Source organism: Falco naumanni, chromosome 4 (genome assembly GCF_017639655.2).
Source record: "Falco naumanni isolate bFalNau1 chromosome 4, bFalNau1.pat, whole genome shotgun sequence".
Taxonomy (NCBI): Eukaryota; Metazoa; Chordata; class Aves; order Falconiformes; family Falconidae; genus Falco; species Falco naumanni.
Genome location: NC_054057.1, coordinates 42,812,198 through 42,830,464, shown reverse-complemented (window position 1 = coordinate 42,830,464; position 18,267 = coordinate 42,812,198). Strand labels below are relative to the sequence as shown.

The 18,267-nt window shown below is 39.4% G+C and overlaps 1 protein-coding gene across 2 annotated transcripts in view; it reads left to right on the top strand.

Annotated features, from left to right (window-relative positions):
- PIP4K2A (phosphatidylinositol-5-phosphate 4-kinase type 2 alpha) overlaps nt 1–18,267 on the top strand; it is a 115,209-nt gene that overhangs the window by 67,417 nt on the left and 29,525 nt on the right. For both annotated transcript variants that reach the window (XM_040589832.1, XM_040589833.1), the window contains one exon: nt 13,354–13,506. In XM_040589832.1, the coding sequence (XP_040445766.1) occupies nt 13,354–13,506 (153 nt within the window). The remainder of the gene's footprint in view (nt 1–13,353; nt 13,507–18,267) is intronic.

Below are 18,267 nucleotides of genomic sequence, written 5' to 3'. Positions count from 1 at the left end.
AAAATGCTTTTGCTGCTGTTACTCTGGAAAGGGAAACTTTACTATGCTCCAACACATCTGTTCTTGCTTAAAATTATTGCTGAATCCTATGTCTGGATTCTGCTAGGCAAAAGAGGGAGACTGGGTTCTTGCCCAATAAAATACAATTGCTCATACCGGAGGGCACAGTGTCCCAGTGTACCTAATGAACCTTCTACTGGGGACGGGGGAGAGCACAACTGATTTCCCTTTAAGTTTTAATACTTGGTGTAATAGGAGACATGCTCAGATCTGATTTTGCCTGTCTGCAGGAGCAGTTTGTAGAGATTTCTGTACAGGATAAGGTATTCATAAAGAACTTTTAGCAGATGATCTATAAGCGCTTTTTAATTTAGAGATGCTTATTATTTCTCTATGTGCATTTTTCCATAGAAAAGATTGAAATCTAAAATGGAAGTTGAAAATTTCTGTTTGTAAGCAATTTCCCTGGTAACAAATCATATGAACTCAGTATCTTTTACTTCTCCTCATATGGGTGTCTCCTTATGTTTCTATATCTCTTCACAACTTTCTAGACAGAAGGATTTGTAGTCCAGACTGTAACATGGCATCAATTCTAGGTTCATTTTTAGAAGTCAGCCTTTAATGTCATTTTCTTTTCAAGTATCTAACAGATCACCAGCATTCTTGTCAACCTGTGAATAATATTTTCTCATTTTACGTGACTTAGTCCTAAGACATCATATGAAGAGCTTAAAAATTATTTTACAGTCCGAATTACAGGTTTCTAAAGACAACCAAATTTGAATCAAAGCTCTCTGCTGGTGCTTCTGCTCTGAAATTCATGCCTCCATTTATTGGCCCTTGGTTTGGGAACGAATGAGCCATTTCTAGCATCAAACTACAGACAACAAGGTCAACAGTAAATATATCAGCAACAACTATATTAGGAGCTCAATCTTCTTCCTAAGACATGATCTTTTCATTGAACATTTAATAAAATGTGTAAAAACAAAAAAAAAATCCTAGAAGCAAGAACTATCTTGAAAAGAAAATTCTTGTGCTGGTAATTTTAGCATGGTAAGTCTGTCAGCACATGAGAAATTCTTGAGCTAGTCTGTCAGGTTCCTGTAGCAGAGTATGCAGTTTGTAGATCTCAAATGGATGTTGGCACCAAGAGGTTCAGAACTGCTTACATATTGTAGTCAGCAGTTACCTGGTACTAAGGTGTTAAGCCAGCTGTACTAAAAACACCACAGTTTTTGTTAGTCTTTCCAGCCTGTAAAAAACAAAGTTTGCAAGCTGAATATTATGTTCTAGCATTTGGTGCCTAAGTGTGAGGCCAAATAAGAATTTGGTGGCTGTCGGACTTACCCTTAGTATGTAGAGCAACAGAATTTTTAACCTGTTGGTTTCTCTTAGTTTTCCCTAGAGAAAACATTTATTTTGCCTTGCTTTCAGCAGTTTCTTGCCTAAGCTGAGTATCCTTCACAATTGGGTTATTCAAACTAGAAAAAAGTAATTTGGCATGTGCTTGTAACATCAAAACAATGAGCTGTTAGGTGCTCCCTGAGCGCTTACAGAGATAGCTGTTGAAAGTGAGGCATTAAGCCAAGCTTTGCAGAGCCGAAGGGTAGAGGGTCCCAGAAAAAGAGCCCTAACTCTTTCCAAAGCAAGTGCGTGCCCTAAGCTGACAGCTTCAAATCCCCACTTACAATCTCAATAGGATAACTTGATTTAGGAAAGAGTCAAGTGTTTTATTCATTAAACTCTCATTCAACCAAGTCAAGGAACTCATAACCTTTCTCCTGGAAGGATAGCTCAGTACAAAAAAAAAGAAAAAGTTGATGTTTCACCTTTCTCTGTCAATGTTTTTTATGTCTTTAATCACAGTAATCACTCCTTGAATACAATTTGCTTATAAATGTTCATAGGTGTTCAGAGTGTGTACATCCACATCTTAACAAGATCATAGAAAGGACAATATTTCTGACAGGTATACCACAGGAGCAGTGGCATCCTATTTTTGTCTTTTGGAGGTCCCATGACACTCACTATAGGTCTCTTGAGAGCCCTGCTTTTGCGCTGACAAGAAATCATCATGCAGTATTGTCCATACAGCTGCCAAAGACGAGGGGAGGTCATACCCATGAATGTGCCTGTAGCATATGTTACTAGTCAGGTATGCTTTGCTACGTGCCGGACTTCTTAAACATACGTCAGTGTTGGAGGTCTGTGTTTTGTGATCATGTTTGCTCATCAGTGTTTCTAGACATGAAGCTTCTCAATGGCAGTAGTAGAATGCATGGTGCCGTCATAAAAAGTAAACCCAAAAGTCGTCCCTACCTATCCCTGTACAGCAAAAACAGACATCTCTGGGTTTGGTGCTTCTGTTGTTCGGCAAAACTCTAGTGTTTTAGTGTTTCTTGCATCTAGAAATCATTAGCAAAACACTATCCTGAACACCATCCCAGAAGTGAGCTGCTCATTTCAAATCATAGCAAAAAATATTTGGAACATCTACGTCCAGTTGTATGACACTGTCTTTGTAATACTTCTTAATCAGTAATCCAGGTCTAATTCATCCATGTCCATGATTCCTGAGGTTTTGAAAAAAATAAAAAAACATTGTGAGGAGCTGCAAGCTTGTCTTCATGAGAAGCCATGCACAGGCCAGGCAGCGCTGCTTTGACTGCTGTCACAGAAGAACAGCCAGACCATGTGTATGTAATTCTCTAACAGTGACGAACTGCTGCCAGGCTTTTCCACTGACCTATGATTTCAGTCATCACAGAGCATCATCTGTGCACTTGGTTTTGCCTATTCGTTCATGCAAAGCTTGCCCAGAGGCACTCTTAAATAGCCTGGGATGTGATCTGATTTGTCTTTAGGGTACACAGGGCTTGTAAAAAGCTCATTTTAGCATTCCACGACTTTCAGATGAGATCACAGTACCAGAAACCATTGTTTGCCTCTGTCCAGACATCGAGAAATGGGGAAGATTTAAATCAATGAGACGCTGTTAAGCCAGTCAGTTTGAAATATTACTGTTCCTTTAAAGCTCTCCATGCTTTATCACTAGGATTCTTCTATTGACCTTTTTCTCCTTCTTTTAGGAAAAGTTCCGACTCAATGACAATTTTTATTAGGCTCCCTTTTTAGGTTAGTTACTTTAAGTATTTGTATTACATCCAACACACAGTTCATGTCCTCAAAGTTTCTAAAATATAATCTTGTCTGCTAAGGTAGCAGTTTTCTAACTATGACATTTACATTAGATGTGTAAGATACTAGAATGAGCTAATTAAATTGACCTTTAAATCTCTCCACCCTCTTGGAGGCTGTGGCTAATCCTTGGCCTCCCACTGTGGAGATAAATATCTGTGCTGTGAACATCTTAAGCAAAGTGGGCAGAGGAGGAAGAGCTTTGCCAACAGCTCATCTTTGAAGAGGAGGGCAATACTTTGCCAGTTACAAATATAGCTTGCCGTTACAGAGGGAGTGGGCAGGGGGACACGCTTTTCCTGTACTTTAGTGGCTCTGCTCCATGTGTGTTCCTCAGAAAAATGGTTTCATTTGGAAAAAATAGCTCCAAACAGCTTAACTTGTTGCTCTTAGAAGCAACCAAAATCTCTCTGGAAATCAGTTTACTTTTTTTGAGATCTGGTGTTGGTATAACTAGCACTATCAATAATATCGTTACTGTTACTTAATTACAGTAGGCTGCTATTTATATTGACCAACATGCAAAGTAAAAATAGACTTCCAGAGGATATAAAGCATTAGGGGGTATTTTAGCTGGCTTCTAAGGACTCTTGAGGATGCCTCTTACAAAATATTTGGCTTGATATTTTGTGACTTTGATTTTTAAAATGCCAATTAACATGGGGCTTTGTAATAAAAAATACATTTTTTGTAAATAATAGATGATTAAATGACAAAAATCAAAAATGTAATTGTCAATGAGCAGTTGACATTTCACATAATGAAAACTTAGAGAAGATGCAAAATCTGTCCAAATGGCAAAGTGGGATAAAGATAAGGATTTTGTACAAAACCCACTTTGATCACCTGGTATTCTGAGCCTGTCCAAATGAGATGTCTTTTAATACAGTCAGATGAATAATTATATGGATAAAAAGGAGTGCAGAATTACAGAGAGTGAAGGCTGCATTCAGGGAGGCAGTAGCTCTGAGAAGGAACAAGAAGTGAAAGAGGACAAGAATTTAGCGCTGCTGTTAGCTCCTGTCTAAGAGTAACTGCATCCTTGGGTGGATAAACTGGAAGGTATAAAATAAGACCAGAAAGAGCTCTAACTTTTTTTAACATCTGTTTATTTTATACCTGAAGCTAATACTATATATAGTTTTGGTGCTAGTCATCTTAAAGGATGTTGAAAAGTTGGATATAGAAAAAGATATAGAAAACCAGTGTCAAAGGTATGTAAGGACATAGAGAATGCCTTGTGGTGGGAGTGACAGAGTCTGACCTGCTGCACTTGAAAAAATTAGAATTGAGAAGTAGTATGTGAGTATCCTTGCAGGAAAACAACACTAGGTACTTAAGGAAAGAATAAATAGAAATGACTGGAAAAAGAGATAATTAAAATTCAAAATACAGTGGTGAATCTTGGTCTTTTGAAGTTTTAAAAAACAAGAATGCCTTTTTGGAAGTTGTACCTTGACCAAAAGCAGAGATTGCAGTTCAGTTGGTGAATGGCTGGGTGAAATGAAGTGGTTTCTGATGGGTAGCAGTCTTGTTGGATTCTAGTTTATGAAATTCTGTTGAAGGCTGCAGAAAAGCTCCTGTGAACTTCAAAGAATTGTGGATTTCAAAAAGCACTTGTGGAAAAAAAATTCTTACCTAATATAGATTTACTGTAGGAAATAAAAGTCTGCACAGATTGTTAAGTTTGGGAAGGAGTTACTGAAGGAAGAGAGTGGGTCTACAGTAAAACCAAATAACCTTTCAGTTAGTTTGCTAAAGAATATGCTGTTCCTGTGTGAAATGATGATACGTAATTTGGGTGTGCTGATTAACTTTTGTATCAAGAACTTTTTGGGAAAGGAAGTACTAGTAAGTGGTGTAGCTCTTACCCATTTATATTTAAAGCTGTATTTTTATTATTTTATCAGAAATTAATTCTGTGGTATGGGACAAATTCTTTGTGATCTGTAGCCCTGCAGCACTGAAGACCAGATGAGTATTTCTGGTTGCCTGCAACTCAGTACCATATAGGTGATGTTTTTAATATTGATTCATGTCAGGGCAGTGAGACTTCTAGCCAGTGATTTCTCAGAGGGAAACTGTTTGGGAGAGAGGGGGAGGTATGTGAAAAAGAAATTTATCTAGTAGAGGTGTCTCTGAGCTTGGCATGTTAAATGTGTCTTCAGTTGTATAAGTAATTACACAAGTAATTTAGCATAGTCTTTAAATGACCTCATAAAAGTATTCACACTTTAAAAGTACAAAACCTTTTCTTTCTCCTGAGACCAAAAAACCAGCAGGCACAAGATTAAAACTTCACAAATGAGAAGTGAATGGGGAATTGGCAGAACACACACACTTGGAGCAGGAGACTTGAAGTGAGTTGCTAAGTGAAGCTGTTAAGTGGAACAGGGTATGTGTGGCTGACATGTTTTAATTGTGCCAGAGGACCGAGGCACACCGTGGCAGAGCTGGAGAAGGCTGGGAAAATCTGAAGGGGACAGGGCAGTGACCCTCTTTTCTTTGAGTTTTGTGCTCCCTAATGCTATAATACAAGCAGGTGATTTTTATTAACTTATTATGACTAATGCTTCAAAGTTGTACAGCTAGATACATGCTCCACTTGTTCCTGACACACTATGGTAGTGCTTTGTAGTAGCAGTAAGTGATGGTAAAAGGGCTGTTAGATTATCAAACCTGTATCTTTTGGAGGGTTAAGTTATGCATTTTTTGTCTATATCTGAAGGACATCCTCCCTGTTTTGGCTTTATGACTCATAGATCTGTGCTAAGTGAGTAGTGGCTCATTTCCCATCTGTTCATATTCCACTTAGTCTTCCCCTAATTAAGAAGCAGAGGCAGAGGGAATTCAATCTGGTATTTGCCATGATCTGTCTCTCTGTTCCCCTTTCCTCAACACAGCTTTTGGGAAAAGGAAGGTGCTTGATTTTCACTCTTTAATTCCTTTCCAGTCCACTATGGACGCCCTACCGAAGAAGATCTTGTTGCTCTGGTCAGCAATGGGTCTCCCGTAGCTGAGTTTAGTGCTGAACAAGGAAGCAGAGGAAAAAGCCCCACACTGCTCTCTTTAGGCAGGTTCAATCAGCTTTTCTTCCAAGGCATTTGTGCACAGATGTCTATCATACAATTCCTTTTATTCGCTTTTTGTGGAAATCATCACTGAAATTTATCTGTGTTGTGGCAAAAGTCAGCTGGATCACAGGAGTATTTAACCATGTACTGTCTCACAAAACTGCATTTGACAGTAAGACAAGTCTATACAGTGTACCTGATAGCAGCCTGAACTACAGAGCCATACAATTCAAGTAAGTGTGTGTTTTCAGTCGGTCTGAGGAGTACTATGTAACTTTCTTATTACTGTCTGCATTAAGATGATTGACTTAAACTTGGTTTGGATAACCCCAGAATAAGATAAACTCTTACTTATCTAGATATGTGTAAAGTCTAATTTTAAGAGAGAACCCCATGAACTTTCCACAGTCTCTGTGGTATAAAGTGCATATTGGACATCACATGGATGTTACCGATATTTTTGGCTGAGATTTCTTACCAATTATAGGTTTACTAGTGGCTGTGCTTCAAGTGACTAAGTGCAGGTCCTTCATGGCCATTTCTTAACTTACAAGAAAGGCATTTTCCAACAAGGAATTGCTTCACTTCTAATATATGTACTCTTGATTTGTTAGCATTTGACATTGAATGTGGCACAAAACGCTTTGATTTTTATTTGGCAGCCTGGGTCAAACAGGTAAGTTAACTTTACCTGCATCAAAAGGGAAGGATCTTAGTTGGCTTTAAATAGCTATATTGTTTTCTCTTTGAAGCCCCTAAATTCTTCTAGTTTGATCCTTTCAGTGAGGCTGTGCCTTGAACTTACTTGCTAATGATGACTTAGCAGTGCAGGCCAATTCTTGTCATCTCTTTACTTAACGGTTCATTATCATCATGGTCAGGCAACAGTGTATGTATTTTATGGAGGACTGATTTCTAGCTATAAACAAATATAACTAGTATAGTTGAGAGGTAAGGTATTTTGCATGGTACCTGGAAGCTTTACTTTGGAAGAAATTTGACCTTTTCTCTGTTCACGGAAGTGGGAGTTAACTGTGACAAATAAAACTGTCCACAGGCAAAACGCAGCCATGCATTTATCAGCACAAGAAAGTGGTAATGCAATTGCTAGTAATCAGCACAATATTTTTCAGCTTTTTAAACTGCACTTATTTAATAAACTTTTGCAGGTATCAAAAGAAAACACAGTAAATGGTAATATTAACAATGTTCTCAGTCTTCCACCTTCTTTCAAAGTTCAAAAGAAACTACATTCTGTATCTGAAGAGAACATTACATTGACAGAGTAAAAAAAAAAAGTGTGTTAAAGAGGTGGTATAATTAGAGGTTGTTTTTATCTTAAACATGTTTAATGTTTAAACATCTGATACGAAGTATTAATTTATTACTAGTCAGGGTATTGTAGAGAGGGCATTTGGGTTACCTGTGTGCATGTATGGAAAGGTGCTGCTTAGCATAAAATGGGTTGGTTTGTTCTACCAAATTAATGTGCATCTGGTAAAATGATAGCTGTATGCATTCTTAATTAAGGCTGATATAGCTAACTAATAATAAAATAGCTGTCTACTAAAAAATAGATGCATCAGCATTTCTAACCCAGTAAAACATTAGGAAACAGTAAAGTGTGTGCTAAATTATCTACAGATACATTGTATTCTCTTGTTAGCAACATTTTCAGTACAGTAGTTGTATTTGCAAATTGTCATTGTAGTTAGCAATCGGGCAGAATTCATTTCCATTTTAAAAAAGCTATTGCTGGAAAAAACAAGAATCAGTAAAAAAATCCATGACTTCACAAGGTTTCCTCCAGTTGATTTAAAATATGACTGAATTTATTCATTTGTATTTGAATCTGACTAGTTCCCACTTTTTTATTTAGCCTGAATTGTAATGAAAGAAGCATGATAAAGAGTACTAGTTGTTTCATTCTCTTAGTCTAACAGCCATTAATTCTTTTTAAGTCAGAATTTATTACTGCTTATGCTGTCTGTATTTTTGCATGTATCAAGTATCATAGAATCGTTTAGGTTGGAAAGGACCTTCAAGATCATTAATGATTAACCTAGCACTGCCACATTCACCACTAAAATGTCCCTAAGCACCACATCTACATGTCTTTTAAGTACCTCCGGGGGGGGGGGGGGGGGGGGGTGACACCACCACTTCCCTGGGCAGCCTGTTAAACACTTGACAACCCTTTTGGTGAAGAAATTTTTCCTAATATCCAATCTAAACCTCACCTGGCGCAACTTGAGGCAGTTTCATCTTGTCCTGTCACTTGTTACTTGGGAGAAGAGACCTACCGCCGCCTGCCTACAGCCTCCTGTCAGGCAGTTGTAGAGAGCGATCAAGGTCTCCCCTGAGCCTCCTTTTCTCCAGGCTAAAAAACCCCCATTCCCTCAGCCGCTCCTCATAGGACCTGTGCGAAAGACTCTTCACCAGCTCTGTTCCCCTTCTCTGGACACACTTCAGCACCTCAATGTCTGCCTTGTAGTGAGGGGCCCAAAACTGAACACGGTATTTGAGGTGCGACCTCACCAGTGCAGAGCACAGGGGGACAATCCCTTCCCTGGCCCTGCTGGCCACACTATTCCTGACACAAGCCAGGATGCTGTTGGCCTTCTTGGCCACCTGGGCACACTGCTGGCCCACGTTCAGCCGGCTGTTGACCAACACCACCGGGTCCTCCACTGCCCAGCAGCTTCCCAGCCACCCTTCCCCAGCCCGTAGCGCTGCGTGGGGCTGTTGTGTCCCCAGTGCAGGACCCGGCACTTCTCCCTGTTGAACCTCCTACAACTGGCCTCAGCCATGGGCCCGGCCTGCCCAGACCCCCCTGCAGAGCCTCCTGCCCCCCAGCAGGTCAACGCTCCCCCCGCTTGGTGCCCTCTGCAAACTGGCTGAGGGGGCACTCGATCCCCTCGCCCAGATCATGGATGAGGAGATTAATCAGGACTGGCCCCAGTACTGAGCCCTGGGGGACACCACTTGTGACCGGCCACCAACGGCGTTTGACTCCGTTCACCACCGCTCCTTGGGCCCGGCCAGCCAGCCAGGTTTCACCCAGCGCAGAGCTCGCATATCCAAGCCCCGAGCAGCCAGCGTCTCCAGGAGAACGCTGTGGGAAACAGTGTCAAAGGCTTTACTGAGGTCCAAGCAGACAACAAACATCCACGGCCTTTTCTTCACCCACTGAGCGGGTCACCTTGTCACAGAAGGAGACCATGTTAGTCGGGCAGGACCTGCCTGTCGTAACCCCGCGCTGGCTGGGCCTGATCCCCTGGTTGTCCTGCCCGTGCCGTGTGACGGAGCTCAGGATGACCGGCTCCACAGCCTTCCCCGGTACCGAGATCAGGCTGCCAGGCCTGTAGCTCCCCAGATCCTCCTTCCTGCCCTTCTGCAGCTGGGTGTCCCTGGCTGAGCTCCGGTCAGCAGGACCTGCCTGGTCAGTCAGGGCTGCTCCTACGTGCTTCTGCCGGCGCCCTCGGGGGGATCCCGTCCGGCCCCACGGACCGGGGGTGTCTGGCTGGTGCAGCAGGTCCCTGGCCCTTTCCCCTTGGATGACGGGGGCTTCATTCTGCTCCCCGTCCCTGTCTTCCAGCCCAGGGGGCTGGGTGCCCAGAGAGCAACTGGTTCTTACTATTAAAGACTGAGGCAAAGAAGGCACTAATGATCTCAGCCTTTTCCTCATCCTTTGTCACCGTTTCCCCCCACATAAAAGAAAATCTGAATAAATTTGTTTTGATGGGTTCCTACATAAATATAGCTATATACTAGACATTCCTGGTTAATAGTGGGATGACAGGAGGAAGGTAGGAAGAACTTTAAGGCCTCACGCTCAGAAGAGCTCTCCTGTGCAAATAGTGCTTATGAAGGCAAAAGAAGACAGATTTAATTTAAAAGATCAAATGGTTATAGGAATAGCATTTGAAAGGTTTGAGGTCAGAAGTGGTTGGTTTCGTCCTTTTCTGGCCACAGAATTAGTAACTGAGCTTCAGCAACTGGAAAGTCCAGAGAAGAAGTATCTCCCATGTGTTGTATCTCAGTTGAGGCATTGTGCTAGCAAGGTTTTTCATTCATACTGAGTACTCCCAGGTCTGAATTTCACTCAGATCTGATGAATCTTTAGTGAAGAATGTTAAAATACACCTTCAGAGTATTTGAAATTTTGGAGAATAGTACTAGTTGGAGTCCTTCTTCCCACTTTCCTTCCTTCAGAAGTTCAGTGGCAAAATAGCAAGTACACTTTTTTGTAGCCTTTTATAGCAAAGCGACTTAAGCCTCCCCCCCAGGTTAATGGTTTTCAATGTTTATACCACAGGGTTTAAGGTCTGAAGACTAGTGTTCTCAGAGAAAACTATATTCACAAAACTGTGGTTACTGCTTTATTGCAATAGTTAACCTCAGATTAATCCACCTTTTTTTTTTTTTTGCTGGGAACAATAACCAAAAATTACCCAGTAGCCTTTATTATTGCTGAATTACAGCCTAATACCTTAGCAGTAGCTTAATTCACTACATACATGGAAGATTACTCGTGCTTCAGCTTTTTTCAAAATCAAAAATAATTATGTTACATCATATTTTCTAGTTTGTGATAAAGGTAACTGAATCTGCACAATGTTTTAAAACTTCTGTTTTCAGCTGTTCATCTTAAACTATTAAATACATGCCCTAGAAACAAAGCCAAACCCTGACTCTTAAACAGAGAGGGTTTCTACAGAGGATGATTTCTGTGACTAACTCTATGATTCAGTTTGAGAATTAATGGAGTACTGATGTCAGGTGTAGCATTAAGAAAATTTGATCTGTTAATGATACCTGTTCTCTTGAATAGACTTCATTAGTACATTAAAATATTTCGGTGGAGTGGTGGGAAATGAATTTGAACAGGAAACACCTGAAAACAGGTGAAGAAAACTGCAGGAGTACTTAAATTCCCTTCTCTAGTATCTTCAATACCATGTGAGGTGACGGTGTATCAGGACTCACATCTGTTAAGATTGCCTGTCTAAAAGCTAGTGCAGAGAAGGTCTGCAGTGGCTGTCACTAAAGCTCTTTTATGATCAGTCTAGAAAAACTGTTTATTTATAAACATCAGGGAAACACCTATATTCATCCTTTCTTTAGTGAATAGAGAGGATAATGGAGAAAGACACTGCTTTTTATCCTAGTAATTTGTAATGATTCAAGTTCAGTGCACAAGCCTAGAAATATACAGGGAGAAGTGTGCAAATGTTTATTTCTCCTATATGTCATTCTAATAAAACTTCATAGAGCCTGTGTGCTTTTAGGTGATTTACTGTTATTCCTACTACTCCTGAGTATTTCAGTTGAACAAAGTAACCTTGGGGGAAAACGTTCTTATTTCATATTAAACTGATTTCAGAAAGCATCCTGCATTTGGGATAAATACAACTATGCTGAAGGTCTGTTGAAGTCAGTGGGTCTCCAAAATACAGAGACATAATTGTATGTGTTCAAGTGCCGCCTTGAATTGGGGGGTATAGTTGCCCTTATCTCTTTGTTGAGGTTTATTACTTTATAATAATTATTGACCTTCTGTCACTGGGGTTGAATTGGCATGTCCAGCTCCTGCTGAAGTCCATAAAGCTTGTGAATGGATTTATCAATGGTAAAAACTTCCAAATAAAACATAACTCTCATAAAAATAAAATTTTGTGGGTTTAGTACCTGGTGATAGTGGACTGAGCCTATTTCTAATTACTTTCTGAAAGCATCATTGTTCTTCTAGTGTAAATCTGTTTTGTGACTTAGTTCACTGTGCCTTATCAAACTGCACAAATGTGTCATGTTCTGTAGCTGCTGGAGATGGACTTTTGCCATTTAGGAATCTGAAATATCTACATACAAAACTTTGTTAAAACTTTTGTGAAAATGGCTTTTCTTCTAGCAGGGAGAATGTTATGCTATGTGAGTGTGGAGGGGGGGGGGAAGTATATTTCAATTTAGCAACAGCTGTTTGTGCAGTATGGTACAATGAGGAACGATAGTAGGAGCTGGGGTTTTCTGCTACCAGTAGAGATATACCAAATGGGTGCTGCAAGTTTATTTCATAAACATAGAAGGGTTCCAGCAGTCTGTAATTAACTTGTTTAATCTTTTCAGAGTATGGTCTGGTTTTATGAAAGTACACATGGGGTGTAAGAACATTATTGTTTTCTCATGGTTGTGCTGCTGCTGTTACTAGTTATTATTTAAAAAAAAAAAAAAGTGTCATTCACATATGTAACAATTGGCATAAACTTTTACTGGTAAAGATAGATGTTTCCAGGCACAACCAAGTTGTTATACTTTGTCCAATTTATTTTTACTGGTTTTAAATATAAAAGAATATAATCTGAATACTTCTTTTCTGAAAAAAGCAGAAGGCTTCTCTTGCTACTGTTGAAGTGCAGGTAGTCTCAAGTATTGCTCTAAAAATGGTCACTAATCTCTAGAAGTTTTTCTTCTAACTACTATACAGTTATTAACTCATCTTCCTCTCTTGCGTCTGTAGCAGGGTAAGCCTATTTTACAAAAGGAGGTACTGTACAATAATATTACTTGCTTAACACTAGATATGAAACCATTGGAATAGCTCTGGTATTACAAATTGGAAATCTGGCTGTGATCTTGTTTACATACCAGATCGCACTGGCTCAAGAGCAAATCCTGCTCAGTTTCAAAGTGATACTGTTACTACAGGTGAATCCTCTATTTAGAGTTATTGTGGTGTAATGCAGTGTTCCTTTTGGATTTTTCATTCATGTGTTTTCTTTCCAAAAGCTGATAATGTTTACGTAATAAAGTGTGATACATTCTAATTCAGCATTGAGAGTGACTTTTGAACCACTGATGGGCAAATACCATCCCCCAAACATTCTTTTGTTCTCATTTTTGAAGTGATTTATCAAGATAATGCAGTTTGTGATTACATGCTTTGCAGAATTCAGCTTGGTGCAGGTGTATTGAAAGAGATTAAAAAATAAATTTAAATTGCTTATACTTGTTCTAATTAAAAGTTGCATATTTTTGTCTGACTTGGTGCTTTTTTTTGTTTTCAATCAATTGACAGAATTCATTGACAAGAAGTGCGCCCCTTGCCAATGATTCCCAAGCACGGAGTGGTGCCCGCTTTCATACATCTTATGACAAAAGATATATCATCAAAACTATAACAAGTGAAGATGTAGCAGAAATGCACAACATACTGAAGAAATACCATCAGGTAATGTACTATTTATTATCAGAGTGTGGGATCTCTCCTTAAATATTATAATGCAAATATTTTTTAGGGTGCTAAAAGTTTTAAATTAATAATTCTGGGAAAAGAGCCACTTCAGACATTTTCCCTTTTGCATGAGCAGTGTATTGAGGTCTGCAATTCACAAGGCTGCACTTCTCTACATATCTAAGCTAGCTTTAAGTAAAATTATATGTCTGTGGTACAGAGATACTAACTTGGAGGCCATAAGCTCCTTCGCCATACTAGGAAGATGGTCTTTCTTTCAGCTAGCGGACTCCCGGCTTGAAGCTACTTATTGTGTGCTAGCTTGGAGAGATGTCTGTGTATGTGAATGGTGCAGGTGACCTCTTTCTTCCTGGTCTGATGACTGAATGTTCTGTCTTTCACTAACAGCAGATTTCAAAAAATTAAAGTTGTGTTGTATGAGAAACGAAAAATTGCATATAATTAATGTAAAATTCCTGCTAATAAAAAACCCAGGTTTTCCTAATGTGCATTTCCATAAACAACAGTAAAGTCAAAAGTGAACAGTGGAGATTTCTTAAATCAGGCTTGGTAGCTTTCATACAGTGCCAGTGTATAATATGTGTGGATGGCATGGGGAGGAGCAGAACCTGGGGAACACAAGAAGCCTTAATAAAATCAGTGCTAATTTTCTTAGCCCTAGATCGGTTTGAATAAGCTCTAAAGCTGCAGAAATCAGAAAAACCTCTAAAAATAATCTATGATATGATACCCAATAGGAGGGATTTTTATCCTTTCCGTCTTCCTGCTCACTTCCATGGGTTGGGATTTCAGGTAAAGACTTCAGGACATTTGGCGCTGGGGCTTTGTTGTCACTGGTTTAGGTGGTTTCTTTTTTGTCTCGCAGTGGTTTTGTTTGGTGCTTTTTTAATACTGTTACCTTTGTAAAACCAGTTTTAAAGTAATCTTTTGAGGTGGAAGGGAGGGAAAAGCATACTTTCAAGGCACTTGGGATTGAAGGTGCCAGCTATCTTTGTGGTGCTATTTGGCTGTCTCCCTGTCTGCTCTTCTTGTGTTGAAGGGAGATTGCTGAATGCCCTCCAAGTCCAGAGCAGCTTGGGAAGCCTTCAATGAGTTAGATCTGAACTCTTTTCTCTCCCTGTATGTTGCTCTTATGTTTAAATAACATGCAGGACCACCATGGGTTTGTTTTAATGTAGATAAATATCATCACTACAGAAATGTTCATAAGACTATCTCTTAATTACAGTTTTACTGAAGAGAATTTTTAAAACATCTAATTGTAATTTGGGGTTTATTTTTTATTAGAGTTCTCAAACTTAGAATATTGGATTTGAGCTATGAAGCAGTGCAGCAAAATCAAAGTTTTAGTCTGTTTTGTATTCGGTATTAGAAGATAGTATTAATGGTTAGATTTTGAGGCTTAATCCGTCTGAAAATCATACTGCTTTTCAAACAGTCATCTCCTTTCAAGGGTGTCAATGAAGACAGCACTGACGTGAATGAACTTAAAAATTTGGAATCTTTCCATTAATGCTTTCAAACATCAGAGTTCATAATAGGCTAGGTTACAAGGAATAATGATATGAAAGTTATCTGTACAAGGCATCTAATTTCACTTTATACTGGAAAAACATTCATATGAGAAAGCTCTCATTGGTGCCTCCAAAAGGTTCATAAAGATACGATATCTATTTCTTTTTGTAAAGTGCTCTCAAGTTCTGAGACAAAGTGCTGTAAATGCAGAGGAACTCAAGCACAGAGACAGTTTAATAATTGACCTTTTAAATGAAATTAATTTCCGTATCTTCAGCAATACTGAATGAAATCGTTTGAATTAATTAAAGAAAATCTCAATTAAATCCCATTAACTCTGGTGACAGCTGATACAGTGTCCTGTGTGTTGCTGCTGGAAATTGAATGCTTGGAATCTAGGTACAGCAGCTTGTCCTCCCATTTCTCTAGATGTTTTTCACAAGTGGAACTTACTTAGCCTGCTTGACAGTGCAGAGAACCCATTGTCCTGGTGGAAAGGTTTTAATAATTCCCTTGACCAATTCATCCTACAAAGACTGGCCTTAGACCACCTTTCTACTAATGAGCAATGCAATGCCACGTAACATCCACTGGCACTTGAGCTCATTAGTGGTCCCTGCTGTGGTTTTGCTTTGGGCCAGCTAGCTGTCTCCCAGATAATTCTGGGCAAGGCTCAAGGTATTAACTGAGGCCAGTTACTGTTCTTACTTAAGAGCCTGAATATGATCATCCTGTTTTAGAGGAGACCTTAATTTGCGTGTGAGTTACTCCATTCCAGATGCCAGATTCCAGAACTAATGCCGGAGGACAGTCCAAGACTGGTCTAATTCGCTGGTATTGTTCTTTATGGTTCTGTCGCATGGCATAGTTGCAGTAGTGCAAGATTTTTCAGAGACTGCACTGGTACTCCGGTGGAAATCTTTGTCCATAAAGCAAGTTCTCTTAAGTTCAATTTTATTTTGTCATAGTCTTTCCTGCCAATAGAGGAAATGTCAAGTTCCCTGTACTGATCTACATACTTACCTTATTGCCCAGTGTCTTCCTTAATTGTAATCATTGCCACAGTTAACAAAGCTAACTGTAATTGCACGCAGAAGTACCAAATATGGGATTTTTAGGGGAAAGTCTGCTTGTTAGCTTTTCTCCAATTTCAGTTCAGTGACCACCAGCAGCATGTAGCACATATATGAAAATTTCTGGCCCTGTTAAGTGTGCTTCACAGCCTGAGTGTGATCATGTTTGGGACTAGTTTGGGACTTCCAGTGGCATGTGCTTACATCATACCCTGTGCCAGGCTGCTCTTAGAGCAGAGCTGTATTTGAAAGGCTCAGCCTTCTAAGGCAGGGAACATGCAGACATGTTCAGACGCAGTTATGTAATGCAGTGATCATCCTGGGAGGAATAAAACTTTCTTAGGTGCATGAAGGCTAGGGAGGTGATTCATGTGAACTTTAGAAGGCTGTTTCTCCCCTTTTAGAGATCAAGTACCCCCAGAGGACCTAAAGTGAGATCATTTATCCATTATGAACCTAACTTGAAAACCCTCTGCATCTTGCACCCTCTCTCACCTGCCCAGGAAGGCAGTAATTATCTTCCAGTTACTTCTGAAATGATTGTGAGCAAAATAAATGCCTTTTATGACAGATCATCTTTCCTCTTTCTCAGGCTTTTCCCCCCACCTATCCCCACTACAAATTCATTCCAAGTTTCTTCCCCAGGTTGAAACTCTTGAGTTTCATTTAAACCGTATTTACTCACCTGTTTCCTTATTAAGGCTAACAGCTCTAAGCTGATAGAATCATTCTAGACCTTGGAAGTACCTCTGCTCTTGCTTAGGGACCAAACAAGCCTTATCAAACGTTTCTCCAAGACAGCTTGAACTGCTTAATAATAAACACAAGAGGAGAGCTATCTTTAAACAAAGAATACTGGGGAGGGGACCGTGACAAGTCAGAAGTGTGAGAGACTGGATATGTTCTTCATTCACCAAATTAGTCTTTGTCTCTGGCACTTGCAAAATAACTGTCAGTCTCCTTACACCATTTTGAACTACAAAGCTACTGCTGAGGCATCTGGGAGTTAGTTGGTCAGCAGCAAAATGTAGCAGGGCAGTTTTTCCATTAACATCTCCAAAGCCCAACTCCAAGTACCAATGATTTTTTTGAGTAGTCACCAAAAGGTTAGAAAGAGGCATGTAGACTGCCACTGAAAAGTAAAAATAAAGGTCATTTTATTGGTAACTAGAAATTGTGGAGATGTTTAGTCCACAAACCCATCCAATTCTTTCCATCCTTCTTCCCTCCCATCTGTCTGAAGGTGCAATAGCCTGTCTGTTCTTTGGAGCTGTGGGGAACTGAGGTTATAGTTACACAGTCTGTATATTTAGATATTTACAAATAGAGCAGGAATTGTGCATAGTCTGTAAACACTTGTAAGTCTAAAAATACTAAGTCTAGATTGCCTGGGTTTCAATTAACCAGAATTATAATGGACATGACTGTACACCTTGGAGAAATCAGGTTATTTTCAGGAAACAAAATGGTTAGTAACTTGTTAGGAATGAAAATAAAATAACTTAGTTTTGCTGAGTTATTAGCTTTCTTCTTTCTGGGTAGAGTTCCATTGTAATATCGCATGGCATTTTGCAAAGGTAACAAAGTTAGGTGCATCACAATTTACAGTATTATTATTACTATTTAAAATTTAAAAAGCTATCAAAAGTAAAACCAAAAAGAACAAATTCCAAGCCTAAGGCTGTCGACTAGAAATGTGTAAATAACTAAAAGCGAACCAGGTTTGAGGCAGTGTCAGAAGTTACTATAGTAACAGTATATAAGTATATATAGGAATTCCAAATTAAAATTTTTGAATTGGAAATAATAGTCCTGACAATTGTAAATTATAGTTGCTCTCCAAAACGGAGTTGAGTTCGTTCATTTACTGTGTCTGATGTGATGCCCTTTTTTTTTTTTTTTTTTTTTTTTTAGTGGCAGTCAGGCCCATAACCTCAGACAGATGGTAAACACTTCAGTCTAAACACTGACACTTTCTGTCAACTCATCAGATGAGTCTGACGCTTTTAGTACTGAGTAGAAACACTAGAGATCATTATTTTCTCTTTCAAAGTTTAAAAAAACACAAACAAAAACCAAAAAAAACCCACTAAAAAAGCCCACTAAGCCCACCACTTCTAAGAAAACGGGAGGAATAATGTCTTTCTCC